We start from the raw sequence: 10,739 nt of genomic DNA, 5'->3' as shown, positions 1-10,739 counted from the left end.
ACGTGAACACTGAGAGATCCACTTCCGGTTTTTACACTTGTGGTAGAATTTTGTAAACAATGAGTAAATGCTGAGCCAAGATTACGTAAATTGTCATAAAGAACAAATATGAAGGTGGTCGCACTTGTAAGGTAGAGTTGTGCATCACATAGAATATTCTTTCTTCACAAAAAAATTCTAAAAGTTAAGGTTAAACCATGAATATTGAATGTTAAGGATTTTTTTTTCTTTGAAATTTAAGTGTGGATCTTGTTCAAATTGTTGATCAGTGTTGGTTACAAAAGACAGAGTACTGCGGTATCTGAATCTTTGACTTTGAGTTATATGTTGTCAGTAGATATCAACTTGAAGAAAGTTTTATATAAATGGGATATATATTAATAATAGCTTTTATAAGATGAGCTGTCATTATACATGTATCATGCTTTCAGAATTTTTTTTTTTTTAGTGGAGGTAAAGACAGCTGTTATAATATGATGCAGTGTGTGAGTGAGGGGCATCACATTGTTGCACTAGCCAACCTAAAACCAGAAAAGAAAGGTATGATCAGCTAAGGGTCATCTTCACATTGACATTTTAAATGGTTCATGTCGCCCTTGTGGGGCAGTGGTTAGAGCGTCTGCTCTAGAGTCGCAAGGTAAGGAGTTGATCCTTATGTTGCGGGTTTGAATCCCACTGTGGGGCGTGGAGACTGGTCCTTCGGATGAGAATGTATAAACCGAGGTTCTGTGTCTCAGTAGGTGAAAAAGATCCCTCACTGCTCAATGACCCTGAGTGCAGAGTATAGGACAAAATTTGCAGCTCGATCTCCACCGGTTGTGTCTCCATATGAGTAAAAAATTCTCCAGAGGGACATTAAACAATATACAATCAATCAATTAAATGGGTCACCTATCTGAATGTCACAAGTATCAGTTGGTTAGTCTTGATATGATAGTGTCATGTTTTGAATATACTATTACTAAATAGTTTGACGCAAGGTACATTTGCAAACTGGAGACAGTTTTTTATAATTATGCTGATATTACAAATTTGACAATTTAATTAAATCCCCTGCCCCCAGCTTACTGCAGACATCAAATCTCAATAATGATGTTTAATTTATTAAAACAAAAACATTCTACATTTCCTTTCCTGTAATATTCTTGTCAATAATGACTGCCAGGTATTTCTTAAAATCAGATTTAGTCCGTCGGATGGGACATTAAATGGTGCCCCGTGTCAAGGATAAGAACTCCCTTGGCACATAAAAGATTGCTTCTCTGGAGTTCGAAAAAGAGTAGGCAGAGGAACCAAAAACTTTCAAAAACCAGTCAATAAACAAACTAGTAGCATCCACCGAAATATGGCTGAAATATTGCCGGCTCACCGTTAAACAATATATGATCAATCAATCATTAAAATCGGATTAGCTTTTATCTTGTTTTGAATCACAAACATGAAACTACAATGTACAATTTTAATACTCAATTCAATTCACTTTATTGACAATTACCATGTCAACATACAGTCATGAACATTAATAACATAACACAAAAAAATAAAAACATACCACAAATTAACACTATAAATACATGCATATTCAAAGTGAGAAATATGAGGTGAACAAAATTGTATAAATTAGATTGTATATTTTAAGGTGTTCTGTGGCCTAATCAGCAACACATTGAACTGATGCTCTAGTGGTCTTATATTTGATCCTTGTCGTGTTTACCAATGATTTGCCTCTAAAAAGGAAGCTTTGCATTATTTCAGCTTATGGCCTTAGTATGTCTAAGTTTATAAATCCCTTATATACTATATGAAAATAGTTTGGTATTCACATTATAGAATGGGATTTACTGGAAAGTTAGTGGAAACATTATGATAATAAAAATAATTTATAAAATTATGATAGTTCTGATATTGTCATGTGTAATAAATATGATATTGTCACATTTTTCAGATGAAATGGACAGCTATATGTTCCAAACAGTAGGACACCATGGCATAGACTTGTATGCAGAAGCCATTGGTCTCCCCTTATATAGACATACAATTCATGGCTCCTCAAAATCTATAGGCAGAGATTACACGGTCACAGAAGATGATGAAGTAGAAGATTTATTCAACTTACTCAAAAAAGTTAAGGTACATCTACTTGCATATTTTTCTTGTTTAGATGGTAATGCCTGTACTTTCAGCCAGTTTGATCTGAGTGATGAAAATAACAATTAACCTCTTTCAATTTTTTCATAAAAATGTCTGGAAATGCATGAGTATAAATACAAGGACCCTTTTTATGTACCGAGGTAAGCGTTAACATTTCTTGGATTAATGTAATATAATTTTTATGTAGTTTTATTTTCATTTTTCTCAGGACGAATGTAGAATTGAGGCTGTATCAGTCGGGGCTATTTTGTCAGATTATCAAAGAGTCAGAGTGGAAAATGTGTAAGTCAGCTTATGTCAGTATCAAATTTGCTTCAAAATTCTGTACATGTATAGAACAACATTTCAAAATTGTGAAATATGATAAAACACATGTCACAGTATTTTAATAACTTTCAAATTTATAATGGAGTAAGTTTAGAGAATTAATTTTCTGATACATGACATATGCTGTAGCGCCACCTCTACTGACCTCCACCTACCCATCCATTGAAACTTTAAGTTTTTTACATGTCTGTTCATCTGTCTGTCCACCTGTCTGTCATTTTGTTTGTCTGTCTGTCCATCTGTCCAGCTGTCTAGCTGTCTGTCTAGCTGTCTATCCATCTGTCTGTCCAATTGTCCGTCAGTGTGTCCCACTTAGTTTCCAGATTTAAAATGTTTTTTTTTTACTCAGATGTCAGAGGCTCAGACTTACCTCACTTGCCTATTTATGGAGGAGAGATCAAGATGAACTGTTGAAAGAGATGATAGATTCACAGGTGACAGCAGTTCTTATCAAAGTTGCTTCCCTTGGTAAGGTTAAAAATATACAATAAGTTACCTATAATATCCCAGAATATATTGTCCAACTTAATGATTTAATATTGTCTTAGTTTTTAAAATTACCATCAGCACGAACAATGCATTTCTTCTTTTTTTATTTTTAGGTTTAGACCCTAAACACTTAGGTAAAACTCTGGGAGAGATGTACCCTCATTTAAAGAAAATGGTAAGTTATATCATTTTGCATAAATTTAGGATCTAAAACAAAGAAAACCTGGAGACCAAAACCTTGAGATTAAAATTGCGGAAGATTCTCACGTGTGGATACTGAAAGGTATTCAATAGGGTCTGTAACTAAAGTTGTTAACTTAAAAGTATAAAACAGATCACCAGCACTTCGTGAGAATGCAGCAGTAAGTTTATTTTGTTATAAACAAAATAAATTTACTGCTGCATTCTCACGAAGTGTTGATGATCTATTTTATACTTTTAAATTTAGGATCTACATGTTATAGTATATGTAACAGTAAACTAAAGTATATACATTTATGTACAACATAAAAGCATGTACTATTATTATTTTTCTATATTTAGAAAGAGAAATATCAGTTGAATGTATGCGGTGAAGGTGGGGAGTATGAGACCTTTACTGTGGACTGTCCTCTGTTTGAGAAGCGAATTGTGATGTAAGTTTAATATTTTAATCATTATTATCTACAGAAGGAATTTTAAAAATCACATACATGTATTGTAGGGTATAGGTATACAATGGAATCATTTGAGGGGCTCAATACTTGTGCATTGGCAGCAAAATTTTACTGATTTGAGATGACTTGTAAAGACAGAAGATTTAATCAATTGTTACATGTATGTGGGGGGATCTTATTTCATGGGTGAGGGCAACCCTCAAAATCCTTGAAGATTGCCCTCCCCCCCCTCCCCACAAATGATGATGATTTCATTTTCATGGTTTTCTATTTGATAAAAAAAAAACTTCATAAAAATAAAGTAAAAGGAAAAATGTTTTTCTTCTTAGGGGAAATTTATTACTCTAATGGAGACAGCTTTCTTTCTAAATATTTTATGTAAAATTTGCAGTTGATATTATTGATAAAGATGACCAATTTAATTTTGAAAAATATGCTGTACATGTATTATATTTGTAGAGATGAGGTAGAAACAGTTATCCATTCTGATGATGCCTTTGCCCCAGTAGCTTACTTGAACATAAAAAGAGCACATCTAGAGGAAAAACCACAGGTGACATTGTAATTTCTGATAGAATCTGTAATTGTTACAAGTTTATGTAACAATATCTTCGAATTTTTTATGATATTTGTTAAAAATATTGAAATATTCTTAATATCCACACAATAAATCTACACAGGTACCTAAAGAAGATATGGCAGACAGAGTAAAAGATTTACCAATGTTAAGAAGCTCTCAACTACACTCCTCCCTGCAGCTGGAGAACACCACACTAGATCCACCTATGACTTGTAACGGAGAGGAAAGTCACAACACAGTCCCACTTACATGTAGAGTACTTTACTAGAATATTATGCTTGATTTTTTTTAAATAGAAAAATAATCACACCACTGTTTGTGAGAATTTTGTATAATCACAAATATTTTCTATTGTTTTCATGTACATGTACTTATAATGTAAAGATTGTTCTTTATCTTTCAAATACTGTGAATAACCTCCGAGAAAGGAGGAGGGTGATATATGCCTGTGCAACATGTATTATTTATGTCATTTTTTTCTCAGAAGCACAAAAAAGACTGGTTTTACCTTACTTCTCATACATTTTTATGATCATGTATGGTTTTGTTCATTTCAGTGAGTGAAGACAAACTAATCTCAGTGGTAACTAAACATGACCATATATGGATAACTAGACTTGTTGGTCTGAGCACAGGAAATGCCAGCTTAACAGAAATTACCACCAAAACAATGAACAAGCTGAAAGGTTTGTTACTATATTTGCAGTATATCAGCAGTGTAAACTTTCTTTGATCAAAGGTCAGGGTCAAAGGTTATGAGGTCTGTTTTCTAGGTGTTTTCAAAAGTCAAAAAGTCAAGCTTTACATGTGCCAAAAAAAAAGATCAATACTCCTTACAGATATCAAGAGATGGAAGGAAATGCAGCCACTCTGCATACAACACAAAAATATCCTAACATGAGTCTAGGATAATTGCTCTTAAAAATTCTTTGGTTAGTCGCATGACCTCTGTCCTTTCTTAATGCCGTTTAGGTACAAAATTAATTGAAAGCAGTGTACCAGTATATTGTATGGAAAATAATTTCCCTTCTGCAGTTCAAGTTTGCTATTTTTATTTTAATGAGGTCATAAATTAGTGATCTATTGTTATTTTTTTTTAACAGTTAAAATAGAGATAAAAGTTAAACATGTATTTAGAGGAAAGGGATTCAATACAATTTTGTCTATTATGATGGACTATGAATTTGAAAAAAACATCTTGTTTTAGAGATCCTGGAAAACTCTCCAGCAACCAATGGCTGTGGCATGAGTTGTGTAGCAATGGTTCACCTGTATGTTCAAGACATGGCCATGTTTGGAGAAGTTAATTCTGTTTACAAAACATATTTTGGGATAAATCCACCCGCAAGGTATGCTGTGCATATGGTCAAACTTGTTTTGAACAAGTATATGATCAAATCAAATCTCAAATCTATTGATATGGCAAAGTTTTTTTTTGGGGGGGGGGGGGGTTAATATAAAATGAGGTTACCATTGGCCAGGCTCTTCATTATAACACAAACCATTTCGCTTTTTTACAGAATTTGTGTCCAGGCCGACTTACCCCCTAATGCGGCCCTTCAGATAGATTGTTACTGTAACAAGGATGTCAATGCGAGACAAACAATGCATGTTCAGGGCCTATCCCACTGGGCACCAGCAAACATAGGCCCTTATAGTCAATGTGTGAAGGTAAGGCTAATTCAGTTCAATTCAATTTATAAGCATTGCCATGTTTGCATTTAGTATGTCACAGTAAGTGGCACATACACTAATTGTTAATAGCTTACCAATTGAATATTATTACTGTACATGAATTCATATCTCCTTAAACAGTGAAATCCAGGGTTGTCAATAAGACCTAAGACCTATTAGGGAAATGACATTCACTCTCTGTAAAACCCCTGTTATTCTGGTATGTACCCCAGTCATTCTTACTTCTCAACCCCCTGTTGGACAAAGAACCCCCCATTTTCCCTTCTACTTTTTAAATGTCCATGCTATTTCAGTTCTTAGGGACAACCCTGGAAACCAGTTTACACTTTGAGGAAACTCCTCTATTTGACTGAGTTATTGCCCTTTAAAGATGTCATAGAAACTTTGGAATTTGTTCTTATTTCCAACAATGAGGTGCATTTTTTTCTATTAAAACAGGTCAAAGACAAACTTTATATGGCAGGACAGATAGCAATGTGCCCAGCTAACTTGTCAATCATAAGTGGAGGAATAGTTCCACAGGCTAGACTGTCTCTCCGCCATGTACACAGGATATTAGATGCAATGCATTGTGGGATGGACACACTAAATATGGTCATTTGTTATGTAACTAATATTGACTATGTACAGTCAGCTCGAAAGGAGTTGGAAACTTACAAATTAAGATATAAGGTAAAAAAAAAAGTTTTGGCATAATTTTTTTTTTCATTTTTAGAGAAAAAAGAAAGATTTCAATTATATGTATATTGCATTTCAAAAACTTTCTGTCTTCATTTACTTATTTGAATACTGAGCAGCCTTGGAGTAAACAATAAATTTGACATTGTGACTACTGTTTCCTCTGTTGTCAAAAGGATGTGGAGTTTGGAGTAGAGGGATGTGACAGTCCCTCACCCACTGTGGTGTATGTAGAAGTACCAAGGCTACCTAAAGATGCTCTCATAGAATGGCAGGTTACGGCTAGAACTGACCTCCAGGAATTGTCTGGTAAGTGTCGTGGATGTCAGTAATCTCCATGCAACATTTGAAAAGAAAATGTAAGAATTAAGTTTTGTTAATGAATTTTTGAAGATATATATCAAAGCACACTAAAACAGCTACAAATTAGTTGTTTTAGCTCACCTGAGTTAGGGCTCAAGAAAGCTTTTCTGATCATGCAATGTCTGTGTTCTGTATGTGTGTATAAACTTTTCATCTTCTCAAGAACCATTTGGCCAATTTTAATCAAAGTTGGTATAAAGCAGCCTTGGGAAGAGAGAATTTTATATTATAAAAATGAAGGGCCAAGTTCCCTTCCAAGGGGAGATAAGCAAGAAAAACAAAAATTGGTGGGGTCATTAATAAATCTTTTTTCTCAAGAATCACAGGGTCAGTAAAACTGAAATTTATATGGGAGCTTCCTGAGAGGTAAAAAGAAGTAGTGTAGATTCTGAAATATTCCAATCATGGTCCCTGGGGCAGGATGGGGCCACAATTTCAAAGTATTAAAAAGGGGAAAAATCTTTAAAAAAAAATATAGCATGGCCAAGATGACACAGGTGAGCATTGTGACCCATGGGCATCTGGTTTTGTGTATGTGGGTATTCAGCAAGAAATATCAGAGGATTTTACCATTAACTATATTCAGCAAGAAATTACTTTTACGTAATCATTTTATTCATTTAGTACCCTTTAGTTTCAGAATGGAGGAAGGATATTCAGTTGGCTGACTTTAAATGTTATGTACATTGTCTCCATACTGATGAGGAAATCATTTCATGTGTGATATCAATAAGTAAGTAAAACAAAAAAATAAAGTAAACTTTTTTATTTCTCTAAATAATTTTTTTTTTTAATTTTGTGAAAAAAAATTCTAGTTAATATGTTCAAATCATAGAAATTTTCAAACAGTTTTGGCTTATTTGAAAAAAAAAGTGGTGGCCATTGACTGACCCTATCAAACAAATTCTTTTTCAGGAAGCATACAATCTGTAGGGAATCCATTAACAAGGAAAGTGTCTGACTGTTTCTGTACAGTTCTGAATGAAGTCCAAGTATCACTGCCAGCAACATATCAGTCAATATTCCCACTACGAATTTTCTTCTCCTCTAGTCAACTTAATGTCAATGAACTTTATCAGGGTAAGACTGAAAGTGTTTTTCTTTTCCCTTTTTCTGCTTGTGTTTAAAATAAGCATAACTTAAAATTATTCTTTCTAAGTTAATTTTTTTTCGTTGGATTTGCTCGTGTTTTATTTAAAATTTAATGCTATATACAAATTTTGCTATGGTTGTTTATTTAGTAAATACTAGAACGCAAATTTAAGCGCAGGAGAGAATGCCCTGTTGTAGTGGTAGCAGATATTTATGTTGGATTGTAGTGGTAGCTGATATATATTTTGTGTTGAAGTGGTAGCTGATATTTATGTTGTGTTGTAGTGAAAGCTGATATTTATTTTGTTTTTTAGTGGTAGTGGATAATTATGTTGTATTGTAGTAGCTCATACATGTATATAGGTTGTGTTGTGGTCGCTGATTTTTATGTTGTATTGGTAGTGGTAGACCATATAATTATGTGTTGTGTTGTAGTGGTAGCTGATATATGTGTTGTGTTGAAGTGGTAGCTGATATATATGTTGTGTTGTAGTGGTAGCTGATATTTATTTTGTGTCGTACTGGTAGCTGATTTTTTTTAGCTCCCCTGAGCCAAAGGCTCAAGTGAGCTTTTCTGATCAAAATTTGTCCATTGTTTGTCATCTTCATTGTCATTGTTGTAGTCGTTGTAGTTGTTGTAAACTTTTCACATTTTCATCTTCTTCTCAAGAACCACTGGGCCAATTTCAATCAAACTTGCTACAAAGTATCCTTGGGTAAAGGGGATTCAAGTTTGTTCAAATGAAGGGCCTCACCCTTTTCCAAGGGGAGATAATTATGAATTAGAGAAAAATTAATGGCATTTTTAAAAAATCTCCTTCTCAAGAACCACTGGGCCAGGAAAGATGAAACTCATGTGGAATCATCCTCAGTTAGTGTAGATTTAATTTTGTTCAAATCATGACCCCCCCGGGGTAGGGTGGGGCCAAAATGGCCGATCAAAGTTTTACATAGGAGAATATAGGGAAAATCTTTAAAAATCTTCTTCTCAAGAATCACTGGGCCAGGAAAGATGAAACTCATGTGGAATCATCTTCAGGTAGTGTAGATTTAAATTTGTTCAAATCATGACCCCCAGGGGTAGGGTGGGGCCGAAATGGCCGATCAAAGTGTTACATAGGAATATATAAGAAAAATCTTTAAAAATCTTCTTCTCAAGAACCACAGGACCAGGGAAGATGAAACTCATGTGGAATCATCCTCAGGTAGTGTAGATTCAGATTTGTTCAAATCATGACCCCTGGGGGTAGGGTGGGGCCAAAATGGCCGATCAAAGTTTTACAAAGGAATATATAGGAAAAATCTTTAAAAATCTTCTTCTCAAGAACAACTGGGCCAGGAAAGATGGAACTCATTTGGAATCATCCTCAGGTAGTGTAAATTCAAGTTTGTTCAAATCATGACCCCCTTGGGCTAGGGTGGGGCCAAAATGGCCGACCAAAGTTATGCAAGGAATATATAGGGAAACCTTTTAAAATCTTCTTTTCAAGTACTTCAAAGCCATGAATAGTAATATTTATATGGAATCATCCTCAGGTAATGTAGATTCTAGCATGTTCAAATCATGATCCCCTGGGGAGTTAAAATTCAAGCCCCCCCCCCTCCCCCCCAGTAAACTTTCAGTTCTGATCTGATATGTGCTTTTTCCTAGCCGATGTGCTCAGGTGAGCGCTGTGGCCCCTGGGCCTCTTGTTGTTGTGTTTTAGCAGTGGTAGATGATATTTATGTCCTGTATATTAATATCCCCATGTTGTGTGGAGTTAAATGTAATGACCTTTTTGGACTAAGATGGAGGCACATTAAAAGAGCACAATTTTCATTTTAAAAGGAAGTTTTTTTTAATTCTTCTAAAGAAGTACAGTAGGATAAGGGTGTTTCTTTTTTAGTCTTGGGTCTCTTATGAAAACATTTTATGAAAAACAGTTGGGCCATTTTCATGTAGGGAACATTAAGGTTCATAAATCCTCAGCTCACTCATATAAAATGTTGCTTGAACCTTAATGATTTTCCAAAAGAAATGTATTTTATAAGTAAAATACAAATAATTATAGCATAGCTTGTGGGGCAAAATTGGACAAATAAGGCACTTCAACTTGGCAAATTTATAAAGGAATAATAGACATTTATGTCATAAAGAGTTATCTCTCTTATCAGAGTATCAGTGAACCTTAAATTATTTTGAAATCATTACCTTCAAGGCAGGGGCTATACGACTCAAAATTTCACATCAAAATAGATAAGAAACATCTTTTTACATCTCATTACTAATGTAATCCAAAATTTAGTCCAATTCCCATGGGGCAAGGTTTATGCCACAACAGAGAAGAAAAGTTTTATAATATTTAGACCTTTCCAAAAAGAAGCTAGGTTTACAGTGTTTAAGAGAAAAACCAATCCTTGATATTCTATAAATTATAATAAAGAACTTCTGTATTAAGGTAGGTCCGTACTTTCAGAATTTTCTGTCAAACTGTTTATTTTTTGATTTGAAAATCTTGAATAAGTCATAATCTAACTAAAATACCCATAAAAAACATATCTTTGCAGGTTAATTTTCATGCAACATGTCTCGGAGTATATACCTCTAAAAATTCAACAGCCAAAATTCAACATATAGAAGTGTAACATCATATTTTATTTAGCTATGTACCAAATCACATCCAATTATTGTTAAAACTTAGGAAAATCATAAATATTCATTTGTCAAG

The 10,739-nt window shown here is 34.1% G+C and overlaps 1 protein-coding gene across 1 annotated transcript in view; it reads left to right on the top strand.

Moving 5' to 3' along the window:
- Positions 1-22: 22 nt before the first annotated feature.
- LOC134242764 (uncharacterized) overlaps positions 23-10,739 on the top strand; it is a 14,284-nt gene continuing 3,567 nt past the window's right edge. Inside the window, exons 1-16 of the mRNA XM_062724887.1 lie at positions 23-131; positions 449-540; positions 1,946-2,130; positions 2,360-2,433; positions 2,828-2,946; positions 3,081-3,142; positions 3,511-3,602; positions 4,083-4,176; positions 4,304-4,454; positions 4,761-4,889; positions 5,411-5,552; positions 5,724-5,874; positions 6,337-6,570; positions 6,753-6,885; positions 7,574-7,672; positions 7,855-8,019. Of these exons, the coding sequence (XP_062580871.1) occupies positions 109-131; positions 449-540; positions 1,946-2,130; positions 2,360-2,433; positions 2,828-2,946; positions 3,081-3,142; positions 3,511-3,602; positions 4,083-4,176; positions 4,304-4,454; positions 4,761-4,889; positions 5,411-5,552; positions 5,724-5,874; positions 6,337-6,570; positions 6,753-6,885; positions 7,574-7,672; positions 7,855-8,019 (1,945 nt within the window). The 5' untranslated portion in view covers positions 23-108. The remainder of the gene's footprint in view (positions 132-448; positions 541-1,945; positions 2,131-2,359; positions 2,434-2,827; positions 2,947-3,080; positions 3,143-3,510; positions 3,603-4,082; positions 4,177-4,303; positions 4,455-4,760; positions 4,890-5,410; positions 5,553-5,723; positions 5,875-6,336; positions 6,571-6,752; positions 6,886-7,573; positions 7,673-7,854; positions 8,020-10,739) is intronic.

Source organism: Saccostrea cucullata, unplaced genomic scaffold (genome assembly GCF_032062105.1).
Source record: "Saccostrea cucullata isolate Sc308-1 unplaced genomic scaffold, CSIRO_AGI_Scuc_v1 ctg907, whole genome shotgun sequence".
NCBI lineage: Eukaryota > Metazoa > Mollusca > Bivalvia > Ostreida > Ostreidae > Saccostrea > Saccostrea cuccullata.
Note: the sequence above shows the minus strand (reverse complement) of the source record. Positions and strands in the feature narration are given on the sequence as shown.